Source organism: Leishmania mexicana, chromosome 34 (genome assembly GCF_000234665.1).
Source record: "Leishmania mexicana MHOM/GT/2001/U1103 complete genome, chromosome 34".
NCBI lineage: Eukaryota > Euglenozoa > Kinetoplastea > Trypanosomatida > Trypanosomatidae > Leishmania > Leishmania mexicana.
The window spans coordinates 867,625-892,853 of NC_018338.1; the positions used below are offsets into that span (position 1 = coordinate 867,625).

The following is a 25,229-nucleotide window of genomic DNA, read 5'->3' on the forward strand; positions in this document are numbered from 1 at the left end:
CATTTCTCTGCTGCTATGGGGAGCCTGAGCGCCCACCCCCTACGGGAGGATGCACACCAGGTGGCGACCGGTAAAATGGGAGGAGCTGTGAGGCAACCCGCGTGGCGGATGGGTGGCCAGAGATTGTGCCAGGGGCCGTACTCAGATAAATGAGTACGGCGCATTGGCTGTAGTGCATGTGTCTACGGTGGCTTCGCACCACGCGATTGGGCCTCTGTGGCAGGCCGGGTAACGTGGAGTTGAACGCATGTTTTACAGAAGAGAGAAAGCGGACACGTTGAAAAGCTAAAAAAAACGGGACACACTCTTGTTATCAGCGAGTTTGCCGTTGCGTGTGTCTTGCTATTTATTCCCCTTTCTTCTCTCTCTCAGCTACTTTTCTTTGTGTGTGTGTGTGTGCTTGTGGGCGCGTCTTTGTGGTTGTTCATGTGCTCATGTGCCCTGCTTTCGTCGCGTCTCTCTCATGTTAACTCTTGGCTCCATCGGATTATGATGTTTTTCTATGCTTCTCCTCGTTATTACTTTGGTACACGGAAACACCAACAAACCAGCTCAAAAAAAGACAAGGGGGAGCGCTAAACAACTGCGGACTCCTGCTTGTGCCCCTACCCGCCACTGGCCGACTCTGCAGACCCAGGCACTTGTGTGCATGAGAGCATGGGTGTCTATCTGAAGGAGCGTGCGTCTGAACGCTTTTGCCACACCTTTTCCGTCGCGTCGCTGCACAAAGCTGACGCCCTCTTTCGCCTCCCTCTGCAGCCTCTGTTTGCCTCCTCAAGCAATGTAAAGGGGAGGGCAAAGCGATATGACCGCATGCGTGCAAGAGGACGAGTTTTGTGGCGGGAGTGAACGCTGGCGCGGGTGCGCCTTTGCACCAGTACGTCTCCACTTGGGCGGGCAGGGCGGAAAAGCACAGGGGGGGGGACGGAGATTTCTCGTGTCGCGCTGCGCGAAAGGAACGAAAAAAGAGGAAAGCGGGCAGCACTATTCCTGAACAATGACGGTCACCAGAGTCCATTTTGCTCCCTCTATCTTCCTCGCGTTCTTCCTTCTTGCCTCCACGGCCCGGATCGGCGGGGTTGCAGGTTTGCCTAGAGGGGGGAGGTGTGTCACAAAAAAAAAGATAAGGAAAGGGGCGAAAAATACAGTACAGATTCGCAGCAAGGAGGGACAGGTTTTTGAGGATTGTGTCAGTGTGTCTCAGCTCACGCTGAACAGCACATCACGCGTTCACGCTAGTTGACACGGTAGAGGCCTACTTGAGTTGCCATCTGCGTGTTTGTGCACACACACACACAGAGAATACTCACCTACCGTAAAGAAAAAGGATTGTGCGGAGTAGGAGGGCGGCTTGCATCCTTCTTGGCCTTTAGTATGCACGCTTCACCATTCAAACGGACGTACACACACAGATACACAACAGCAGATTGACTTTGACGACGGTGGGGCGAGTGCAAGCCCTCGCGTGCCTGTCCATGACTTCCATTGCATCACAGATCCTTGGGGCACTGGCGGCTGCCTCCAGCCCTGTCGCCGAGACGCGCCATGCAGGTGATCTTCAGCTCCAGCAGCTGAAGTTGAACGCCACCGCCTACTTCTCCAGCTGTGCAGAAATCTTCGTCTCCCAGCAGGCTGATCTACGCGGACGGCAGTTAGTGGGCTTCCAGCTCAAGAATAGTCTCGCAGACCCCGCGTGTGCGCAGAACGCGCAACTTCAATCGGCGGTGTGCGAGCAGGCGGTCGCCGACCCGCAGCGCATCATCCGAAACGTCGCCGGCAGTATTATCAGCGTGGCGGTGCGTGAGGGGCTGTGGCCTGCGGAACCGGTCGTCCGACAACTCGGCACCATTCTCACTCAGCGGAGCAATGAACTGGGCGCTGTGCACGGTGCCATCCGCACCTTGTCGTACATCGTCGATGATGCGATGCCGCTGCTCGACGCCGCGGGGCTGACGAAGCCGGTGCTGCTCGCTGCGCTGCCGTACCTCACGTCCACCGCCTTTGGCACGACCGGAGCAGATGCACTCGAGATACGCGTCAAGGCCCTCGAGATTGTCGCACTGATCTTGGAACATGCGGGGATGGACTTCGAGTCGAACAGCTACAAGAGTCTGCAGGGCGGCGTCATCAGCGTCGTGCAAGCGTGCTTCGACAACCTAAAGGCACCCCTCTCTCAAACCATCGCCACACAGTGCATTCGGTGCATTGCGCTGTCCCTCACGTTTTACCAGGAGATTAACGACGACCTGTTTGGGCAGATCGGCCAGCTCATGTATCAGGCGACCACTGCAGGCAACGGGGCTGCCCCGGCCAACGCAGAGGAGGAGAGTCTCCGCATTGAGGCGACGGAGTTCTGGCGCGCCATCTTGCACTTCCCTCACTTTGCTGAGGTGGCCCAGTCGACTGTCGTACAAATAATTCCGGTGATAATTCGGTCGATGATCTACTCCGAGATGGAGATTGGTATGCTGCAGGCGAGCGCCGAGGACTGGCAGGTGCCGGACAAGATCGACTCGATCCGTCCACGCCACTACACAGAGCTCAACAAAGCCGCTGCCGACGGCGGCAACGACGGCGAGGAGGACGAGGGCGATGACGATGACGAGGTGGAGGAGTGGAACCTGCGCCGCGTCTCGGCGTTGACGTTAGATGAACTCAGTCAGTACTACGGCGACCTTCTTCTTCTGCCAGTGCTGAGCTGTGTTGAGGGAATGATCCGCTCTGGGCCGGCCGGCTGGCGCCAACAGGAGGCCGGCGTGCTTGCCATCGGTGCATTTTGCGAGGGCTGCTACGACTCCCTGGCACAGTTTCTGCCTGATATTTGCCCGATGCTTCTGCAGCTGCTCGAGGCGGCTGATACGCATTTTCTCGTTGTTAGCATTTCGCTCTGGTCATGTACGCGCCTCGGCAGCTACTTCCTCTCGAACCATTCGTTGATGGAGCGACTGATGGCGTGCATTCTGCGGAAGATGGAGAACCCGTCCAAGATGGTGCAAGGTGCCGCCGTGGAGGCGCTGCGCAGCATGCTGGAAATGGCGGAGGAAGGCCAGGTGGACGCGGCTGCCCCGGCGATTGTGCGCTCTATCGCGACATGCTTCGGCGCCTATCAGCTCAAGAACCGTGTGCTTCTCTTGGAGGCAGTGCAGTCTGTATGCCAGACCCTTGGCGCTGCCGTGCGCGGCAGCGAGGAACACATCTCCACCCTTCTTGCGCCGCTGGGTCAACTATGGTCGCAGACTCCGAATGACAGCCCCCTGCTGTGGAGCCTGTTCGACTGTATGGCAACCGTGTGCGCCACGCTTGGGCCAGCGATGCAGGCCATGGCTGGCGAGATCTTCAACCGCAGCTTCTCGCTGCTGCGTGAGCATCTGCAGCAGCGACACGCCGCCCTTCAATCGGGCGACATTCCGCCGGATGAGGAGTTCACCGTGACCTCGTCCATCTTGCTGAGTGGACTGTTTGACGCAATGGGGTCGGGTCTGGAGCCTTTGGTGGCTCAGAATGAGCCGGTGTTCATGCAGCTGACGCTCTCGATGCTCTCCGACGCGTCACCGCACATTCGGCAGAACGGCTTCTGCCTCGCGAGCGATTTGGCACGCACGTGCCCAATGCACTTGCAGCAGGTTCTCCCCCAGTTCTGCGACGTGGCGGTGCAGAATGTCACGATGGCCGACGAGTCGTGCTACGGAGTGGTCAGCAACGTTGCCTGGGCGGTGTGCAACTTACTAGAGCATGAAGTGGATGGCACTGGGGCTCCGACGATGCAGACAAGCCCGGCCATGTCGCAGCTGTTTGCACTCTTTGCAAAATTGCTGGGACACACCAACATTACCTCGGATATGCGCAACATGGCAGAGAATGTGTCGCTGTGCCTCGGCGTCATGCTCTACGTCGACGCCGACGTGGAGTCGAAGGCGGGCTGCTCCGTGGAGCTCTTTGCTGGTGCGTTTTGCCGCTTCGTGCGCAACGTCCGCGAGTCATCGTCGCTGCTGGAGGCGAGCACGAACGGTTTTCTGATGGCAGTGCAGCAAAAGCCGAGCGCTGTGGTGAACAATCTTGTCCTCTTCTGCGATCTTGGTTGCTCCGTGGCAGTGGAAGGCGTGGAGGCAAGCCGCATGATCCGTGATTTGCTTTCTAACGCCTCGCGAGCGAACCCCGACGCGTGGCGCCAGGCGCTTGCCGCCTGCACTGAGCCGACCCGCAAGAAGCTATACGAACGATACGGCTTTCGGTAAGGTGGGACAGCGCGAGAAGTCTGTTGTGGTTGAGTCGGAGGTATACCGCCGGCGTCAGCTGATCACTAACAGGCGGAAGAAAAAAGAAAATACAACAAAGGATATGGAGTGCACACGTGGCCTTCATGGGCGCCAACCGTGGACTCGGTGCGAGAAACAGCCCACCGTTGGCGTGCGTAGCGGCGCGCCTGCATATCGGGTTGTTCCTTTCCACCTTTTTTTTTGGTTCTATGTTTGCACGTGACGCACCTCCGTTCGCCGCTCCCTTTTTTTTGGTGTGTGTGCGTGCGCATGCGCCCCTCGTGTGTTCCCGCTCCAGCAGTGGCCTCGTTAAGTCTGTTCTCTCCTTGGCTCAACGCAGAAGAGCGCCAACGCAGCACGAAAAAGAAAATGGAAGTCAAGCCGAGAGATGGGAGAGTGTGTGTTGTGTGCGTGCGGTGGTGTTGTAAGTACGTCTTTGTGTGCCTGTGTAATTTGGTCTCGTCGTCTAATGGAGAGAAGAGGTAGAGGTAGCAAGCGGGGGGAAGGGGAGGGGAGGGGGTTATTTCTGCCCATCTCTCCACTCATCATCTGCCTCTTGTCGCCACCTCCCCATTTGTCCTCGCTGCGCCACACCTTTCTTGCTCTCTGATCTTGCGTTATTGTCTTTTCATTTGGTATCCGTGTACGACACCAGCTTCTCCCGTCTTACGCGCTCGCTTTCTCTCGCGGTCTCCTCCATCGCTTACCTCTCTCACGCCCTGCCTGGCGCACGGCCTTTTCTTTTGGCTTGCTTCTCTCAGCGTTTCGGTTGTCTCTACCCTCGTACCCGGCCCTCCCCACCCCACTCCGCTCGAGCATTGTTGCGCCTGTTGCTCCTTCGATGTAACGGCGTGGAGGAGAGGGAATGAAGGAGGCGTGGGGTGGGAGTTCTGGATGACACGGAGCTGATGCCGAGGCACGGTGTATGACAGGGAGAATGCAAACAGCGCATCGAAGAGCTGACGAGGGAGCATCTGTGTATCGCGCCAGTCACTGCCACTCTCAGTGCAACGGCAACCGTTTAAAAAAAAGTGCATAAACGGCAGATTAGCTGGCGATCAAAGAAAGCATGCACTGACACGCAGGTAGGCCTACCCTACCCCTTCCCTGTGCACTGCGTCACGCGCGCACTCGCAGATGACGCAGTTCGCGTGCACGAGAACACTCGTCGCTCATTGCCATCCCCCTTCGTACGAGTTATGGAGAGAAGGTGAGGTGGTGAGTGGAGGAGAGACGCCGGAGGTGGCGGCACCGCGCAGGACTTGGTCTCTGCTAAGTAGGGGACCGTTTTGACATGTGTGGGGCGGCAGTTGTCATCTTGGTCTCTCTTTCTCTCTGTCATTTTCTTGTGCCGCCCCTTCCCCCCGCACACATACATATGTGCCCGCAGGGAAAACTGGACGGTGCTAACGCCCGGACGTGCCTTGTCCAGTTGGATTTCCTTTTATTTCTTCTCTTGCAGGTACTGTCCGAGATTGTGTTGTGGCACACTGCGCGTGATACGGCACAAGTGGGTCGAATACCAAGCGGCAGGAGGTGAGGAGCGGAACGAAGGGGCTGGTTGGCGAGGGACAAGGGAGGGAAAGAGATACAAGGACGCGCCGGTATCGGGCTGTGATTTGGGAAGCATGTAAAAACATAAGGATGCTCGAAGGAGCACGACCGTCTGTTGGGCAACGCGAACGACTCGATTCAACCATACGTCCCTCTCCTCTCCACTTTGCCCCGCAAGCCCGCAGTGTGACGCAGGTGCGTAGATCCATGTATGCTTTTCACTGTCTATTCACCGTCCTACACTCACGGATAACCATCTGCATTCCATCTTCCCTCGATCATTGCGGCATGCCTTTCACACAAAATTTCACAGACACATACATACGCACACATATGTGCACCCCTACGCACGTATACCATGACGTGGGCGCGCCTTGGATAATTATCACTACTGACGACTAGCTCTCGCTCTCGCTTCTTCCTCACCCCCTTCCTACGCCGGCAGGCGAGTGTGTGCGAGTCGCCGCGGACCAAAAGAAAAGAGGATGCGTTCTGCTCTTTGCTGTTTCTAGCTGCCTTTGTGCGCTGTTCTCTGGGCATGACGGTGCGACGCGATCGGGGGTGGGGGTGGAGGGCGATCGAGGGTACGGTGCCGAGTGGAGGCGATATCTTTGCTCCGGGTGCGCCAGCGTTGCTTCTGGTCTCCCTTTTGTTTGAGAAAGGCCCCCAGTGACCTTGCAGCCCCGTCTTTCTCGTTCTTTGCACTGTCTGCGCCTCCAGAGTAGGTCTCGCCCATGTGAGCTCCTTGATGTTTTCACCCGTGCACGACAGGACGCTGGAAGGACGGGTGGCCCCGAAATGTTGCCTGTGCACAGGCACGGGCCTATACGCGTATCGACGCGCTCTGTTCCTGCCGCTATGGCCCTCGGTGTAAGCGGCATAATTCCACACACCAGCCCGGCAGTCGGATCGCTGGAGACGAATGTGCTGAGTCGCTGACTGGCCTCGGTGCAACGCGCTCACACCTCTTCTCTCTCCTCCTCTCTCTCACGCTGGCGAAAGAGCGGAAGTGTTCGTACACACACACACACGCACACGCACGCCATTATCCCGAAGACCTCCTCTTCCCTCCGCAAGCCCATTTTCTTTTGCTGTTCGCTCTCTGCTCACCTCGCCCCCTTTATTCCATCTCTGTGAGGCGTGCGATTTATCACTTTGTTTTCCGCTGCGCTATACGTAAACGTTTTTGTGTACGTTGAGACGGACCAGGACGTCCCCGTTCCTCCTCTCTCTGTGATCGGTCGAGGTGATGTAGGTGGCACGGACACCATCACGCACTACACCACTCCGTGACCGCTTTCTTGAATCTTTACTTATCTCTTCCCCTTTTTCTCTTGCGTGGATACCATATCCGCACACACACACGCAAAGCTAACAGAGGCACCCGGGCACACACATAAACACGCAGTCGTGCGCTCGATCACAGTTATACGCGTTTGCCGAGTTGCCGTGTTGCCTCTTGTTGTTGCTCCCACTTGCACGTTCTTTTATCTCCCTCGGGTCTCGCACTCTCACTTCTCCACGACGGCCTAACCCACCCTCCCCTCCCCTTCCCCGCCACTTCAGCCTGCTGCTTGCGGTGTGCATAGAACTCTGAAGCGCAGCCGGTAGCGATGGAAATTACCAACAGCAACGCGGTGTCGCTGTTGCCCTACGTTGGGACACTTTTGCGCGACTGCTCCTTCTTTGCGGTGGACCTGGAGTTTTCCGGCATCGACCATGAAGGCACCGAAGCTGACGCGGAAACACCAGAGCAAGCTCTCCACTCTCTCATGCGAAAGCCATCTGACCTGTACCCGGCAAAGTTGCAGGCTATCAAACCGTACAGCATGGTGCAGATCGGCATCTCCGTCTTCACGGAGTTAGCGTCCGGTGACGCCAAAGGAGTCACGAGCGCGAGCGGGGCAGCGTCTTTGACGTTGCCCTCCTCGGCGGCGGCTCACCTGAGAAAGGAGGTGGCGGAGTTTTTGGCGGCGAACGTCGAAAATCACATTACCTATGCGGAAACCACCGCCGTGGTGGAGGGATTGCTGACGAGCGCGAACGGCGCGGCCGCGGGCTTCACCGCGGCGTTCAAGTACATAACTGAGCAAATGATGGCTGTTGCGCAGTCGCTGGAGGTTGTTGCAACGTCCAGCGGTATTTGTGCCACGGCAGAGCAGCATCCGCAAATTCAGTCGCTCCCTGGCCTGCGGTACCATTACCGCTTCTTAGAGGCTCTCAGTCGCGCTGTTGCCAGCTATCGGAGAGAAATCACCGCCATCGGCGCGGCGGCGTTAGAGGCGCCGGTGGCGCGCTACAAGGTGCACACGTTCTCTGCACTGACGTTCCCGGCTGCAACCGACTCCGCGGCGGACGTCACGCTCAACATCGACACCGCCGAGTTTCTCGTCAAGAACGACATGGACCTCACGCGCTGGGTGAAGGAAGGGCTCCGCTTTGCGCCGATAAAGGTGGCAGCTGCCCAACTCGCCAAGGAAGCGGAGGCGAAGTTGCAGCAAATGAACCTGCTGGCGCAGCCGCACACCGTGCTGCCAGGGTACAAGGAATGCATCGGCAGGAAACTAGACGAGTTGCTTCCCCTCTCTCCAGGCGAGCTGCAGCTAGTAAGATTTGTCATCTCTCTCCCGGACGCGGGGTCCGGTGATATGGCGGCAGCCAGGGTGAAGCAGTTCTACGTCGGAGCACTTCGTCCCCTTATTTCCTTCGCGCGCGGCATTGTTCCAGAGTCGGCGCTGCCAGAGTCCATCTACACGAGAGACAAACTCTTCAAGGACGAGATGGACGCGCTGGCGGCCATTGGGATGACGAAGATGAGCCGCAAATTTATGAGGGCAGCCATCACCAGCAGCTGGGGCAGCGGGTGCGGCTCCAGTCTTGTCTCTCATAGTTATGGCAGCACCCTCTTGGAGACTCTCTTGTATGCAACCGAAGTGCAACGGAAGCCCATCGTCTTCTACAACGGCTACACGGATGTGATGTTTCTGCTGCTCGCGCTTTACGGGCCGCAGAACATGCCGCCGGACCTGTCGTCCTTTAAGTCGCTGGTGCGCCGTCATTTCCCGTCCCTGTTCGACACGCGCATCCTCAGCTGCTCTGGGCCGCTTCAGGGCTTGGGGAACTTCACAGGGAAGCTCTCGAGTGTGGTTGATGAGATGAGCAAAGTGAACTCTATCGGGCCACACGTGTCGTTTAACTTTGATCCGCTCGTCTCTGGTGGGCGTGACGCGACGCAGCACTTGGTGGCCCACAACGCGGCCTTTGATGCCCTGCTTACTGGCAAACTGTTTGCGTTTGCCAAGTACGGACTCGAAAATGCCAACGTCAGCGTCAACTTGTATGAGAACTTCTTGGCCACCTATACTACGTTGATGTCGATCAACCTGCAAGGCAGCGTAGACAGTGTGCTGCAGGAAGGGGCTGTAAAGGTGTACTACCTGCCGAACACGTCTGGGCTGCGGGCGGATACGATACGTGAGGCACTCGCGGGATGTGGGATCACAGCCATGGTGATGTACCGAGGGAGCGGTTATACCATTCAACCAGTAGGTGCTGCGTGTCAGATGCCGGATCTGATGCAGGTGATGAAGGAGGCGCTGTGCGCTAGGGCTCGCTCGCAAATCGAATTGTATCACATTTCACTGTGAGCGCACTCATGGATAGAAGCGAAGGGGGGTGGTGGTGGTGGCAGAGAGCGCGGTTGTGCAGGTGGTACAAAGAGGGCGGGGCTGAGGGCGCTCACTAGTACTGCGTGTGTGTGTACGTTCGCATACGTTGACCGTGCTATGATAGCTACGTGGGCTTCGGGGTGACAGAGTGCAGTTGAGGGAGGCATGATGTGCATCGGCGAACAAGAGTGAGCGAAAAAAGAAAGTGAGGCGCTCTTCAACATGAGCTGAAGACTGTGCAGCGGTGTTGCCATCTTGGCCATACCCGCTCGCCATGCACCACCGCCTCGTCCCTCCTCCGTCTCCGTCTCTCTCTCTTTCGCTATCTCTTTTTTTTTCCGTGTCGTTCTTTCTTCGTCACGTTTTGGGCCTGCTTGTGGAGGTGCTGCAGCTTGGAGCAGCATGCGACACGGGAGACGACAAGACGTAGGAGGCGGCTGCGTCTTCACTGTCCACCACGCGAAACAGCAGCACAAAAATGCGAGTTGGAGGTGTTTGCCGTGGAGAGACACAGAGCCACAGTACAAAAACTGTCTGATAGCGGCACCAAAGTTGATGCGAAGCGCAAGAAAGGCGAAGGGAAGGGGAAGGGGGGGGGGCAAAACTCTCCCTCTCTCTTGCGGGCTCTGTTTTGCATCTGCAAACAGCGCAGTCTCTTTCTCTCTCGTTGTAGCAGCGAGTGCGACATTGAAGGGCACCGGGTTCTTCACGCTGCCCCCCTGCTCCTCTTCCTCCTCCTCCCATGTGCCCCAGCCCCGCCCCCCTTTGACAACATGCCACCTGCTTGTCCTCCTTCATCTCTTTCCGTTTTTTTCTTTTCTTCTCTTTTTGGCGTTGTGTAGCAGAGCTCTGCGGTTCCCCATTCTTCCTTTTGCTCGTTTTTTTTTGTGCTCCCATTGCCGCTCCCCAACCCCTCCACCAGCCCTCCCCCTTTCCTTTGTCCTTCTTCCTCTGCTCACCTTTCCCAGGCAGCGCTACGGCGTTTTTCTGTGGCTGCGCTATCGCCTTGACGAGAGCACGTCAAGTACATCACAGACGACATTCTTCAACCCCCCTCCCTGCTCCCGTACTGGAGCAGATTAAGTCGCACGTCGGCGTCTTTGCAGCACTTCTTCTTGATTACATTTATCTTATTCACTTCTTGTGATATAGTTTCGACAATGTCCGCCCACGATAAGAGCTTGGCGTACCCCTTCCCCATCTCGATGAAGATGTATCGAGAGCAGTGTGAGCGGCTGGGCGCGTCGCTCCAGCAGGCGTTCCCGGAGGGTGGCCACGCGGCGGTGCTGCAGGCCGCCTCTGAGGTGCCGGTGAACTCGACGGACTGCAACTACCTCTTCGTGCAGGAGAGCTACTTCAACTACCTCTTCGGCGCGGAGATTCCGGACGCGTACGGCGCTGTGCTCGCGGGCGGCAAAACCATCTTCTTCATTCCGCGGCTGCCGGTGGATTTTGCGACGTGGATGGGCCCGCTGCCGACACCGCATGGTGTGAAGGCGCAGCTGGAGGTGGAAGAGGTGCACTACGTGGACGAGATGGAGCAGGTGCTGATGGGCTGTGGGGTACACACCGCCGAGGTGCTGAAAGGCACGAACACGGACAGCGGTCTCGAGGTGCTGCAGGCGAAGCTGCCAGAGGGGACTGCGCTGAGAACGTCCACCGACTACCTTTATCGCGCGCTGAGCTCGCAGCGCTGCTACAAGACGGCCCTTGAGGCGGATGTGCTCAAGTATGTGTGCCAGGTGTCGAGCGCCGCGCACGTCAAAGTGATGCAGATTGCGAAGCCCGGCATGTCGCAGCACCATCTCGAGTCTACATTCCTCCACGACGTGTACTACAATGGCGGCTGCCGTCGTGTAAGCTACACTTGCATCTGCGCCACGGGCCCCCACGGTGCTACGCTGCATTACCCGGACAACAACTGCGTGATCGAGGACGGCACGATGGCGCTGCTGGACATGGGCGGCAACTACCGCGGCTACGCCGCCGATATTACCTGCAGCTTCCCTGTGAACGGCAAGTTCACCGAGGCGCAGAAGATCATTTACAACGCGGTGCTCGACGCGCACGACAGGGTGATGCGCACGATGAAGCCGGGTGTTGAGTGGATGGACATGCACCTGCTCGCCATCCGCACAATTTGCACGCACCTGATCGAGGCGGGCATTCTCAAAGGCGACATCGAAACGCTCATGGCGAAGGAAATCATGCAGTACTTCCAACCACACGGCCTCGGCCACCTTCTCGGTATAGACGTGCACGACGTTGGCGGCTACATGGAGGGTTGCCCTGAGCGGCCGACGAGGAAGGACTGCTGCCGTCTGCGCACTGCGCGCCCGATCGAGGAGGGGCTTTACATGACCATCGAGCCTGGCTGCTACTTTAACAAGGCACTGCTGGAGATGGCGAAGGCGAACCCGGATATCCAGGAGCACCTGAACATGGAGAAGCTCGAGGTGTACGCGAACTTTGGTGGCGTGCGCATCGAGAGCGATGTCCTGGTCACGAAGGACGGCGTGGTGAACTACACTCTAGTGCCACGCACGGTGGAAGAGATCGAGAGAACGATGGCGGGTGCGCCCTTCACGAAGGAGGTGGAGGTGTACCACAACTGAACCCGGCTGTAATAACAGCAACAGGGGCGGCATTCAGGATGCTACCCGGGTGGGTCTTTTGCTCCAATGGTGTCTAAATACCTGATAGGCGCGCCGACACCCGCCTGTGGCGTGAGCCGTCCGTAGAGCAGACAAGGAAAACAGACCCGGATAATACGGCCAAGACAGATGGAGACTTGCACACGTGCACGCGCGCATTCACCTGTGCTGACAAAGACAGTGGGATGGGCTCCACCAAATCCCATCGTGACGGTGTACTTCTCTCTATATATATATGATCATAGGAAAAGACCAGGCACACACACTCACACACATACATCTACGCCTTCTGTGTTGTTCTTGTTCGCCTTCTGGTGCGTGTGCAGAATGCTTGAGTGTTATCTTATATATCTATATATGTTTTTCTTTCTACGTCGGTGCGTGTCTTGGATGAGTCTCGAGCAGTAACTCGCTTCTTCTTTGTTGTTGTGTTTTCGCTCTGATCGTTGCGGTTCGGGGGCGTGTCTCTCCGGTGTGGGACGCGGGCGGAGGTGAGAGGGAGAGAGTGGGGAGCTCGATCAAAAGGAGAGCGGCTGCTAAGGCCGCAACTGTCGGAATGCGAGCGAGAAGGGCAGCAAGAACGGAGGAAGTAGTCGGCGCTCGCGTTGCGCTGGTGCACGGGTTGCTGTGAATGTGCACGAGAAGACTAGACGAGAGCAACCCAGAAGAGACGGTTGGGGTAGCTGCACGCCGTGCGTGATGAAGGACTCGAGCACGATTGATAAAAGCTTTTATAGGCGACCCATTCTCCTCAACCGTCTTTTCTCGCTCGGCGTGCAGTTCTCCTCGCGGCCTTCCCTTTCCCTTTTTTAGCTCCCTTCATGTTGCTCTGCTCTTCGACTCGGCTCTCTCCGTCATCGCCATTGAAAGTATGTGAGGGCGTGCCTTGTGTAGATCCTTACCCCTTCCCTCGCATCGATCTCTTTTTGAATTCTCGTCCTCTCGCGCGGTTCGCTAGGGCCCGCCCCTCACCCGCCTTCCCACGGAAATCGAGTGTGCTCTGGCGCTTGTTTTGCCCGAAATGGTGGTGGTCGGGGAGTGGGTGATCGGGGGAGGGGGGAACGCAGGCCTCGGGGATGCGGCGCTACTCTCCGTTGATCGGGAACGGGTCAAAAAAAAAAAGATAGAAACAAGCAGGATAAGAAAATCCTTTCAAAGTTCACCAAACGAAGAATCAGGGCAGTTGCAAAGCAACAAAATAAATAAACATTGACAGAGCGAGTGTCAGCAGTGCTCGTGAGGCGGAGGGCCCTGCTGAAAACGGAGCGAAGGCGGCGCTTCACACTCGTCAAAACTTTCTGTTTTCCACGACACCCGCGATGGCAGCATGATTAACCATGGTTGTGGGCTTTGGGAGTGGGGTGTCCTGCGCAGGGGGGGGGGATGCGCGTACTCTGTCCTCTTGCATGGATTGGAAGGGTGAACTGGACACACATGCGAGGCGGTTGATGGGCGCGCGAGTGCGCGCGTGCGCCTCCTTCACTTGCTTCCACACCCTTCTCATGCAGGGTCCCGTTCCTCGCTCATTTCCTCCGCTGTATCGCTGTATAGATATGGCTTTGTTCTTCGTACTCTTTACCTCCATGTTTTTCCTCTTTCGCTCTCCTTTGGGCTCCCACAGTCGTCAGAGCGACACGCAGCCGCCCCCTTTTTCCCACGACCACGGAGTGCTGCGTCTATTCACCAGCCCCCCTCCTCTTCCTGGCTGTTTGTGTACAGTTCACAACAGGACCCATGCGTCGTTTTCGAGACTTGAGAGCGGCGTAGCAAGAGTAATAAAACTTCAAGATGAAGTCGAAGCAGGCGCCTCGCGCCTCTGCCAAGCAGACAACATCGGTTTCCAAGATGAATGGCGGCACGACCACCAAGGTAATCACCACGTCCACCGCCTCCCCCTCCACTTCCGACTTGGACGAAGTAGCATCTCTGTTCAACACCATCAAGCAGACCAAAGTGCAGAAGCACGGCAATGCCTCTGCCGCCCAGCTCTCATCCCTGCAGAGGGGGGCTGGGGGAGCATCGATGAAGGTGCATAATATTAAACGCTCGTCAGCTGACGCTGGAGCGCCTCGTCTGTCGTCCTCGCCGGGGGCTCAGGCGAAACCTGTTCGCGATGGACTCTACCGCGCCCCAGAGAAGTCGGTGCAGATGAGTGACAACCAGTTCTTCAGCGGCACTTGGCTGAAGGAAGACCGCACAGCCGCGACCACTGCCGTCGCCACCTCTGCTGTCCCAAGCACAGAGTCTCCCGAGGCGTCCGAGGAGTTGCTGCGCAGGGAGGGGGTGGATCGCATCGTGTCCATGGACGAGCTTTCCAAGATGCTTTCGCATAACTCCAGGGCTGGCACCACTCCCAATTGCCCGTTCGACTGCGACTGCTGCTTCTGATCTGCCAACCGGAAGGCTTGGGTGGGAGTGTGTGTGAGGGAGAGGCTGCACAGCCGACGAGAAAGAAATCGCGTGTGCTGTGGCTGCACTCGAATATTTCTCTCTTGGATGCCGCTGCAGCTACAGGGAGAAACGTGCATCAAGCGCCGCGCGTCTGGTGCGGTGATCAGTCTGGGTAAAGATGCTCACTTCAGCGATATGAGCAAAATAAAACCGACACAACGAAGCTTGATCCGTAGTCTCCTGCTGTGCAGAGGAATGAGATGTGCCGCTGTGAATGCCGGCGCATCTGAAGGCCCGCCTGCCGCCGCTCAATGTGGCTTCCTTTTTCCTCCGGCGATGCTGGCAGCTCCATTTGCGCTCATGCAACCGTCGTCCTCACTCGTTTGTTCGTTTCCTTGTTTTACATTTTTTTTGGCGGGGGGTGCGCGATCTTCTACGGCCTCCCTCTCGCGCATGCTTTGTTCCTTCTCAGACTCACTCACCCTCGTGACTCATCTGCCACGCACCGACTCAGGCGCGAACAGGGCGAGAGAATCTACTCGTCCCTACGCTCTACCCGCAGAGGACTCAGCACTACCACGCTCCTGCGAGAAGGACGACAGTGCTGCGTTTGGTCCTGCGCGATGTGGGATACGAGCCTTCCCTGTCACTTTCTGGCCCACACCCGCACGCGTCTCTGCCTCCGCTCCCGTTGCGCGCAGTCTCCCATCCGCGGAGGATAAGCCACTCGCTGCAGGCGCGGAGCTGTTACGGAAACAGCACTCATCGACAGAGCACAAGCATTCGAGAGAGCGGTGGAATAGATTTGTAGACACGCGGTGAGGAGGGGGCAGCACCGCTGAGTCGAGCGCTCGTCTTCTGCTCCGTCCCCTGCTACGCCCCTTCTCAGGCAAAGCGATCGGTCGAAGCAGAGGTGCTCCCACGCAGGTAAGCGCTGCGACGTCTACAATGGCCTCTGCCTCGTCGGCTGCTGCGGTGAGGGTTGCGGCTCGTGATGACCCTTCGCCTTTTCCGCCACCATCACGAACAGCAACGCGACGTCCTCGCCTGAATGTGCTGGGAGGACTGCAGTGCACGCCGTCCCGTCGCTCGCTGAAGTTTTCCGCCACCTGGCATGCGCGGCAGTTTCTCGCCTTCGACACGGCAATCAGCCGCGACGAGCGGCTCTTCTTGTTTATGGAGCTGTTTGTGTTCCGCCAGCAACTGGTCGATCGGCGCGTGCTGCCCGACTTCCAATTCGCCACGTACGCTCCGGAGGAGCTTCTAGAGGTGCGCGTCATCACTGACCCGCGCCACCCCGCCTACGGGCAGGCTGGCCTCTTTGCCAAGAGCACGATCCCGTCCAACACAATCGTCACGCCTTACTCGGGTTTCATTGAGGTCTTCGCCACGTCGTGCAACTCCCGCACGTACACAATGGGGTTTGGTGCCGTCGGAGACGACTATGCGCTCGACGCGGAGTTTGTCGGCAACTATGGGCGCTTCGCGAACGACCCGCGTGGCGTCGGCACTCTGCAGGCGAACCTCTCCGCTGAAAACCGCTTTAACAGTCGCGGGGAGTCTTTCACAGCACTCGTGTCGCGGCGACAGATCAACGCGGGGGAGGAGATACTCATGTCCTATGGCAAGGCACATCGACTGAGCGCGACACCATGGATGAACGTCCAGGGAGAGCCCATCATGCGACCGCGCCTCGGCGGTATCGTACCGTTCCCGTCTTTCCGCACTGAATCTGTCTCCGCTGTCACTGATTCGACCTCTGCGTCCCCTGCGCTCGCCACATCGTTGTCGCAAAGGTCTGCCGACGGCGCCAAGACCGAGGACGGCTGTGCAGCTGAGGGGTCAGGCGTCGCTGCCGTCAGCGCCTCTGCGACAGGTGGTTCCGCCTCATTATCCGAGGTTGATGGCGCATCAGCGCCGGCCATCGATCCCGCGGGGGCCACCTTGAACGCGCCAGACACGAAGCAGCCGGTGGCGCTGTCGAGATTCTTACCTGACGTCGCTAACGATCTTCTTTGGGAGTGCACGCAGTGCGGTATGTGGTCGATCTGTGAGGCATCCACGGCGGATGCGCCGCTGCCCTGCGCTGCTTGCGCCACCCCAAAACTGAGTGGCGCACGGCTAGTGAGTCTGCTCAGCAGTCCAGCCATCACACAAGCGATGTTGCTAGCAGAAGCGGGGCTTGACGCTCAAGGGCCCTCTGCAGCAAGTACCTCCACGCCGCCGCCAACTCAGGTCTCCGCTGCGTCGCTTACCTCCTCTACTAGCTTCAGCTCTGAGCACACCGACTGGCCCATGAACGTGCCGTTTCTACCGTGGCAGGTCTGGGATGCGGCCGTGCCACTGACGGTGCTGGCGAAGCACTCGCGCTTCGAGACCCAGGGACACATATTCGTGTACACGGTCGACACCGGGCTGGGCCGAGAGAAGCGCGGCCGCAGTGTGCGTGATGTCCACGGGAGTGGGTCCTCAGTGACTGCGCACATGCCGCCAGGGACCCCCGACGCGGAGCCATCGCAGGAAACCCGTTCCTCAACGGTGGCCCGGTTCCAGCTTCATTCGCGTAACGCAGATGACGCCTCGCTAGCGGGGCTGCGAGTTCGTGACGAACACCCTATTGTCACCGAAGAGAACCGGACCGGCGGCGGCAGCGCCGGCCACAGCAGTGGCCGCTCGAAGCGCAACGCGCTGTGGGAACGACAAGGCGATTTGGACTCGGAGGAGCTCGCACTTCTCACCCCCGGTATTGCAACGCTGCCCTTGCTCTCATCTTCCGTCTCCGCCTACTCGCCGGCGCATGCTCTAGCCTCTGCCGCCTCGCCGACGAAGCTGCCTTTTCTTGAGTGGACAACATCGGCGAGCGGAGAGGGTGGTACTTCCACAGGCGAGCACTTGGGCCTCGCGCAGATGGGAAGTCTCACTGCGGTTCCTTCGCACGAGACAAGTGACTCCGTTGCAGGCATGTTGACCCGGCCCCCACTCTCTTACCTCTTGTCCACGACGCAGGAAGTGGACCGGCTTGTCGTTCTGCACCGTGCCGCTGCCAGTGGGCCGTCGCCGGTTGCTGGGACGTCGTATTCGCCGCAGATGGCCCTTGTCCGCCGGCGTTTGCAGTGCATGACGCGCAGACTTTTCACTGGCAAAGCGTTTCATCCAGGTGACGTCGTCAGCTACGTTGGTGGCCTTGTGCGGCGGCGCGGTGACTCCCGATGCCGCGTGTCGAACTCCTGCCTCGAGATCCCTCTTCGCTTCTTTCTCCCGCCACGACTGCGCCACCGTTGTGGCGGCAGGGCTTGCTTGGCACGCTCAGGAGATTCGCAGGGCGACACAGCGGAGGACGCAACGTTGCAGACCTTCTGTGAGCGCCTCGATCGCCTTTCCCTTGTTGTGACAAACGAGTTCATGTACTGCCCCTGCCTCGTGCTGGAGGTTACGCAGGAGGAGGATAGGGCGCCACTGATAGGGACAGAGGTAAGCGACTCTGCCAGCGATAGTGCTGGGTATGAGGACGAGGTGGATGATGCGCTCGAGTCCTGCAACGTGGCCCTCGTGCTCACGTTGGACACTCTTGGCAGCCCCTTCGCGTGTGCAGTGGCGATCAAGCCCATCGGCGCCTTTGAGCCCCTTCTGGCGCGTGCGCAGTAGCAGTTGTCATAGAGACAGGCGTCTACACAAGCGTAGGCGGTCTCCGCGATGTGTTTTCCGTTCTCTTATTCTCGGCGCCATTTTTTCTTTGTTGTTTTGCCTCACCCAGCGTATCCTCTTGAGCGGCCGTCTTGGCCCTCTTCGTGATGCCGCGACAGCCGAGGGCTACTGTGTGTGGCTGGGAGTGCTATGCTACTCTGGAGCGGCAGGGCTTCTCTGCCAGAAGCGGCTGCGGCACGCCACGGGCTGAAAGGGATTCGACACGTGTAAGCATGTCGCCCTCGATACCCCTTGGACGAAAGAACAAAACACGCACGATTGCCTCTTCTCCGCTACAGTGGCAGTGGGGTACACAGCTCACTTGTGCACGATGCTCTCTGCTGGTGCGAGGGGCCGTGGAAAGTTTTAAGCGGAGGCATTGAAGCACGCAAAGAGAACAATGCGCGATACTCCATACCCTCCCTCACACTCACGTGCACGGACTTCAGCTGACCTGCGAAGCGATGGGGACGTTCATGCATCAGTCCCGCGCGCATGCCGCTGCCATTCATGATACTTCTATACGTCTTCCTTTCCCTCCGCTCTCCCTCCTTCCTATCATCGCTGTAGCTTGCATACCCACACTGCCCTTGAATTCTCCTTTGTTTCGGGGCTCAGCATCACCCAAACTCCACTGGCGCGCGCACACACGTCTATGTGTGTGCTGCTCGCCGCCTCTCCTCTCATTTCGCGTGTATGGCGAATCGGTATCTCGGCACGTCCCTACTTTCCCATCTCCATGAACACTCGCGGCCTTCCTCCCTCTCTTCCCCTCATCAAGTCTCCATAGGAGTGCGCGCCTGTGTCTCTCTGCCGCCATAATTTTCAGGCGGTGTGTCGGTGCATAGTGTCGAGTGCCTTGTTCTTTCCTTCTTTCGAATATCTGTTGCTGTCCGTGTTGCCGTGGTATACGCGTGGATCGGTGCCATTCTTTTGCGTCCTCTTCTTCTGTTTCGCCCCGCTCGCCTTAGCGGGTATCTCTCTCTCACCTTCCCCTGCTTCTCTCCGTCACTCACCACCAAGACACCTCCTCACCCTGCAGGGCTGACCGGATCCCTCTCGCCCCCGCCCCAGGTGGACGCGCCGAACTCCCCTTGTTCACCTTCCTTTTTTTTTGGCCTGTCGCACCGCTTTTTCGTTGCTCTCCGCAGCGCACGGCTTTGTGTCTTCGCCATTTTTTTTTTATTTGCCGTGCTCGTCTTCCTTATCGCTTGGCCTTTGGTGAGGGAGGCAGCGAGAAAAGGGTGAGCGCAGGCAAGAAGGGAAGGCACAGCGGATTGTTTTCCTTCCCTCACAGAGCGAGAGCGAGAGCGGACGAGGAAGAGGGAAGAGGGAAGAGGGAGACACGTTGTCGCGGCAACAGAGGGGGGGGGGTGAAGGGGCGAGCGAGCGAGAGGCAACGAGGCCGAGAGCGTGAGGCGAGCGAAACGCGCTCAGTGAAGGGTGAGTACTTCCAGCCTTTTCACGGACGCTCTCTGCGTCCGTGGACTGAGGCTGCTGCGACAAGAAGAAACGTTGCAGGGGTTGAAGCAGTGCTGTCAATATCATTTGTGTTCGTGTCCTCACTTCCGTGTCTGTTGTAGCCTTTTTTTTTCTGTGCTGGGCCTCCTCGCCTGTCAGCTGTGTCTTGGGTTTCCGTCCCGTTTGGCGGTTTTCGTTCATCTCCCCCACCTACTTCAACTCAGTTGCCTTATACATTGGTTATCCTGGTTTTTCATCTTTCTTTTTCTCGTGTGTGTGTGTCGACTGCGGGTTTTTGTTCGTTGCCCGCCATTTCACCGCACTGCGCGCGCGCCTCCTCTCCTCTTGCCTTTAGCGTTTTGCGTCTTTGTAACTAGGAAAAGAAAAAAAACCAGACGCCCTTGACCTGCTCGACTGCTGCCGTTCATGTGAACAGGTGTGTCGAGACGTGCCAAGGTGTACCTGTCATTCACTCTCGCACTCTCTCGCTGTCGGTGTGTGTACTAGGCTGGCGTTCTCTTCCTTTGTGCGTCGACGCGTTAGCTTTCGAGTCCCAATTCTTGTTGTTGTTGAGTCTGCTGCCCTTCCCTTTTTTTTGCTTGCTTCGCTTTGGTTCTTTTGTTTTTTCCTCCTCTCGCCAGTTTTTCGCCGACGTCGCGGGCGGCCCTCATCTCGGCAGGAGACGGAAAAATCCCAGTCACCGATTGGCATACACGCGGGTGCCGTGTCTGTCATGAGCGGAAGTGAAGGAACAGGTAGCGGCAGCGCCGCAGGGCTCTCCAGCAGCACCAACACGAACTGTAAAACATCTACTTCAGCGAGGAACAGTGGCAACAACACGAAGAACAGCTCGATCAGCGCAGGAAAGAAGCCAAAAGGGTCTGCAGCATCTGCTGCGATGACGTCTGAGACGTGCGGTGACAGAAGCGGCTATCCCGCACGCACTTCGATCAGCCCCACCCCTACATCAGATGGAGGCAGCGTGGCGAGCTTGACTGCCGCCACGGCAGGCAGCAGTCCGTCGAAATCGCCACCGACCCCGACAGAGACGATCGGTGCGATGTCAGCAGAGAGCGTCATGACGCTCCATTCACCGGCGGAAACCCCGGGTCGAGCGCGCAAGTCGTCGCAGGCCTTCGCCACGTCGCTGGTGAACCTCGAGGTGAAGGTGCTGACGCAAGCACTCGGCGCGGAGAACCAATGGGCCGAGCAGGGCGATGGCCGTGTTGTGTTTAGTGACTTCACCATCCGTGTCATCGCGTCTGGCGTCGGAAAGGATGAAGAGCAGAAGGAGAAGGCAGCCGGGCTGACTTCCTCTGGCGCCGCTGATGCAGCTACGGCAAACGGAAACGGCGACGTAGGGGCGGCGCCACGGAAGGGCGTGGCCACCTCGGATGTGTCGGCACTGTCGAACACGGTCTCAGAGTTCGAAGAGGACGACACGGCCGACGAGTCGATCATTCTGGAAGACACCATCAACAACGACACCCCGTTTGTCGGGGAGAACTGCTGCATTGTATGGAACAGCTTTGAGAAACAGCTCTCTCTGTGCCTCATGTATGCCTCGGAGGAGGGCTACTCCGCGTCATGGAGCGCGCTCGTGGCGCTGCAAGATAAGAGCTATCCGCCGTTTCGCTTTGACCTCTTAGGACGATGCCGGCCAGTCAGCGAGCGGACGGCGCTGGCACCGGGTGATAGTACGTCCTCCGTCAGCCCATCCACGGCGGCGACCGACAAAACAGAGGAGGTGGTGCTCCCGTACTCGTACTTCATCCACACCAAGTACGACCCCCCACTCGGCTTCATCGAGCATCACGCCTTGTCACTCTCCATCATCGAGCACCATCACGCGACGAACCCGGCCCTCTACGCGGACAAGGAAACGGTACTGAAAATGCTGAACATGGCGAACGCTGACCTTCTGGACTACCTCATATCAGAGGACACGTTCCCTCTGCTTCTCTCGGGGCTGCAGTGCACGGCCACACCGTGGAGCTGGTCGGTGCAGGAGCCGCTGCGGCTGCTGCAGATACCTGACGAAGTCATCACGCTTATCCGGAAGGACCGCTGGATCGGCTTTCTGCAGAACACAGTGCTTCCGAGTTGCGGCCCCGCAGACTCGGTTACTGAGCTGATCGCTAAGTACGCAACTATGAGTCGGCGAATTCGCAATGACATTGTGTGCACGTTGCTCACCTGTGACAGCATGTTCTCGGAGGCCTGCGAGGCGCTCCGGGTCGTGCCTCAGGTGACGCCGGCAACGATGAGCGGTGGGACGAGTGCGCGCAACCGCGGCCTGTCTGTTGAAGCTTCGTTGAGCGCGACCTCTCTCAGCTCTGAGGGCCGTTGTAGCATGAGTGCAGTAGGTAACGGCGCACCGTCGCCCATGTCCACACCACCGGCGCTCGACACCGTGCCTCCGGCGCAAAAGGCGGAGCTGCAAGTCCTCGCGCACCTACGCTTCTTCCACGAACTCGTCACCCTTAGCATTGCCGAGCTCGGACGTGAGATGGTCGGGCCGATTGTAGGCAAGATTTATCAGAGTGGCCTGCTGGAGCCGCTCTCCCTCGTGGCGGAGCGGTTTGCGATGCCGAGCGGGACGGCGGCGGCGTTCGCCAAACACATTATGGATGGTAGCGGGGGCGCACTCAACGATTCCCGGCGCGGCGGCGGTGGCGGTTCGACCTCCAACTCGAACAGCGCCGCCGCTGGTGGCACAAGCAGTACTGCCAACTACTACTCGCTCGCGGTGGAGCAGGAGCTGGCGGCAGTGCTGGACGTCACGCTTGTGCGGCTGAACGAGCGGCAGGAGGAGCAGCTGATGAACGAGCACGTGCGGTCGCCGATTTTGGCGGACCCCCTTAGATACAACGGCATCGTCACATTCATGCTGCGCCAGTTAATCATGGGGGGCCCTATCGGGCCAACATTCGCGACCAGCGGCACTGGCACAAGTTCGACTCGCCCCTCCTTGTCCATCTTCCCGCCACCAAAGCGTATCCTTCGAGACAGCATGTCCTCCACCAACCCATTTGCGCTCTTTCACGTCCTGGGACTTCACGATGACGAGGGATCTGCCGCGACGGAGCGCAAGCTGGACTTCGAGAGCACGGGCATCCGCAATCAGTTTCACAACTTCATCATCACAAAGTACATTGCCCACGCCACGCGTGGGGTCATGACACCGGTGCCGCTGCCCCCCTCCCTCGGCGGCGTCGTTGGCTCTGCCCGCAACATGCCCATCGTACAGTTTAACAACGCCAACGCGTCCCAGAACGGCGGCGCTAGGCCCGTGCATCAGGAGGCCAACGGCAGCAGCACCGGCAACACGACGGTTGTGGTGCCGAACACTTGCCCAGCAGCTGGCGGAGGCGGCGCCTGCGGCGGCAGCGGTGCGGCTTCGCCGGTGTTACCGCTGCCGCAGGGAATCACCCCCGCGCTCGTCCGGGTCCTCGAGTACATGGTGAACCTCACTAACAACGCCAATCGCGAGTTGATTCTGAAGACTGTCTTCCACTACAAATCCCACATTTGGCACTTTGTCGAGGGCGTGTGCGACATCTTGTGCGGCGCAAACGGGGCCGGTGGACGGTGCCAGGTCGGATTAGATGTGCTGTGCGGCTGCGTGCGCTTTCTCAAGGTCGTCGTGATGCAGATGACGGTGACGACGGCAGAGGTAGATGAGAATCCGATGTCGACGTACGCGTCTTCACGTGAGCCGTTGTCGCCACAACTCGTCACCACAATTTGCCGCCAACTCACTGTGGAGAGGGACACCTTTGGCTACCTCCTCAAAGCCTACAACGCGCTCGGTGGGCGACGTCGCAATTCCGTCTTCCACTCAAGCCTACTATCGGTGCTCGACATTATAGGCAAGCACTCCGCGCACGAGCCGGAGGACAGCACCACGAACAACCTACGCGACGTTCGCGACTACTTCTTCTTCAAGCATTTCACACGACTTCCGGAGGTGTTCGCCTGCCGTTACCGAGAAGCGCTCCTGAGCGAAGTGACGGTGCGCCTTGGCCAGGAGGCAACGCACTCGCCAAACGACAGCGTCTCTGTGCTGAGCAGCACTACAGGCAGTGAGCTGACTCGCTGCTCTAGCAAGCTTCGCTTTGTCGACGAGGTGGATGCAGTATCAGGCGGCGTGGATGGCACGGTGGTGCCCAGCAGTGTCGTGAACCCTGCCATTATGGTGAGCATGGCGAACGCGGAAGAAAAGCAGCGTAGGCGCAACGGTCGCTCGTCGATGGAGCAATGGAATGCAGCGACTAACCTTGTTATGGTCTTACCATCGCAAGTGCGTTCTGTGACTTCCTTCGGCTTGGCGGATGACCATGGTGGGCGGGCTTCTTCCTCATCCTCGCCAGCGAACCGCAAGAGCTCGCCGTTGACGATCAGCATCAGCCGCCCAGGTAGCGGTAGTAACAGCAGCGGCGGCAGCGCAGGCAGCGCCCGCGCCCCAGCGGGTGATTTGCTCAATGCAATTGCCACTCAGCACAATGACTCTTCCGTGAATGACGACGGGCCGCTTGCTCAGGCCAGCCCCTCCAGCACAGTTGGGCCCAACGCCCGTAAAACCGACACGGTGCTGCGGCCGACCGCGCCGAAGGAGGAGAAGCCGCCGGTGCGCCCTCGTAACTTCGCGAGCGTCCTCGAAAACCCCTCGCGCACCAACGCCGCGGCTTCTGGAGAGCAAGGTAGCAAGAGTCGGAGCATGCCAAACGCCACGGCAAAGCACACGCCCCCCTCTCCGGAGGAGGTACTGTTGAGCAGAAGTGGACAAAGTTCCGTGCCGCAGGGTGTCGAACACGCCAATGGGACGGCACTACCCTCCAATGACAACGTAGTTCTTCCCAAGATCAAACCCCTTTCAACTGGTGGGAAGCGCTCGTGAGATGGGCCTTTGGGGACCCTGCCCCCTTTTTTGTGCTGTTCACAGAGCGGTTTGACAGGTGCGCACGCACACTTACTAAAGTCTGGTGTCGCGGGTACTCCCCTGCTTTCGTGTTTCTCGAGTGTATATATAGCAACCCTTGACACTGTCTCGTTTCCTTTCCCTTCGTCTCTGTGTGCCGAGCGAAGCATCTTCTCTCGCAGGTGTCACCTGAGGTGTGGCCGCAGCGCTCTCCACCTCATGTCGGGTCTCACACATCCACCATGCTCCCTCTTTTCCTCCTCATATCTTTCCTGCTGCTCTCCTTCCCTCCGTTTCGTCCCAGCGTCGCCATTCGATTCTTCGTTGTGTACGTTTCCATTTGTTGTTTCTTCCCTTTTTTTTCGGCCTCTTTGCTCCATTCTCTCTGTTGCCGTGCGCGCTCTCTGACCAGGCGGCGCATTCGACATGCAGGGATTACAGTCATCTCACCTTCTCCCTACATGGATGCGCACATGTGTATACAAATGTCCAAGATGAAAAAAAAAGCGGAGAAACGGAGCAAGTACTCGTGGCCCGCGAGGGAGTTCCTCAGGCCCATCTTGTGCTCTCTCTTTTTTTTGTGTTGTTGTTATGTATGGCTGTGGAAAAGGGCACATCGGCACTGGTGTTTACGTTTGTG

At 58.3% G+C, this 25,229-nt stretch overlaps 6 protein-coding genes across 6 annotated transcripts; all 6 read left to right on the top strand.

Annotated features, from left to right (window-relative positions):
- Positions 1 to 1,475: 1,475 nt before the first annotated feature.
- LMXM_34_2330 (conserved hypothetical protein) lies at positions 1,476 to 4,235 on the top strand (the record flags this gene model as incomplete). Its single annotated transcript, XM_003879181.1, has 1 exon — positions 1,476 to 4,235. The coding sequence occupies one exon, from the start codon at positions 1,476 to 1,478 to the stop codon at positions 4,233 to 4,235; it is 2,760 nt and encodes a 919-aa protein (XP_003879230.1).
- A 3,188-nt stretch (positions 4,236 to 7,423) lies between these two features.
- Positions 7,424 to 9,457, top strand: LMXM_34_2340 (putative ribonuclease; the record flags this gene model as incomplete). Its single annotated transcript, XM_003879182.1, has 1 exon — positions 7,424 to 9,457. The coding sequence occupies one exon, from the start codon at positions 7,424 to 7,426 to the stop codon at positions 9,455 to 9,457; it is 2,034 nt and encodes a 677-aa protein (XP_003879231.1).
- Positions 9,458 to 10,638: 1,181 nt separating this feature from the next.
- LMXM_34_2350 (putative aminopeptidase P) lies at positions 10,639 to 12,093 on the top strand (the record flags this gene model as incomplete). Its single annotated transcript, XM_003879183.1, has 1 exon — positions 10,639 to 12,093. One exon carries the CDS (start codon positions 10,639 to 10,641, stop codon positions 12,091 to 12,093), a length of 1,455 nt encoding a protein of 484 aa, XP_003879232.1.
- A 1,827-nt stretch (positions 12,094 to 13,920) lies between these two features.
- On the top strand, positions 13,921 to 14,520 carry LMXM_34_2360 (conserved hypothetical protein; the record flags this gene model as incomplete). Its single annotated transcript, XM_003879184.1, has 1 exon — positions 13,921 to 14,520. The coding sequence occupies one exon, from the start codon at positions 13,921 to 13,923 to the stop codon at positions 14,518 to 14,520; it is 600 nt and encodes a 199-aa protein (XP_003879233.1).
- A 1,179-nt stretch (positions 14,521 to 15,699) lies between these two features.
- On the top strand, positions 15,700 to 18,168 carry LMXM_34_2370 (conserved hypothetical protein; the record flags this gene model as incomplete). Its single annotated transcript, XM_003879185.1, has 1 exon — positions 15,700 to 18,168. The coding sequence occupies one exon, from the start codon at positions 15,700 to 15,702 to the stop codon at positions 18,166 to 18,168; it is 2,469 nt and encodes an 822-aa protein (XP_003879234.1).
- Positions 18,169 to 20,401: 2,233 nt separating this feature from the next.
- LMXM_34_2380 (hypothetical protein, unknown function) lies at positions 20,402 to 24,568 on the top strand (the record flags this gene model as incomplete). The annotated part of the gene is made up of 1 exon (XM_003879186.1): positions 20,402 to 24,568. The coding sequence occupies one exon, from the start codon at positions 20,402 to 20,404 to the stop codon at positions 24,566 to 24,568; it is 4,167 nt and encodes a 1,388-aa protein (XP_003879235.1).
- Between the last annotated feature and the right edge of the window lie 661 nt (positions 24,569 to 25,229).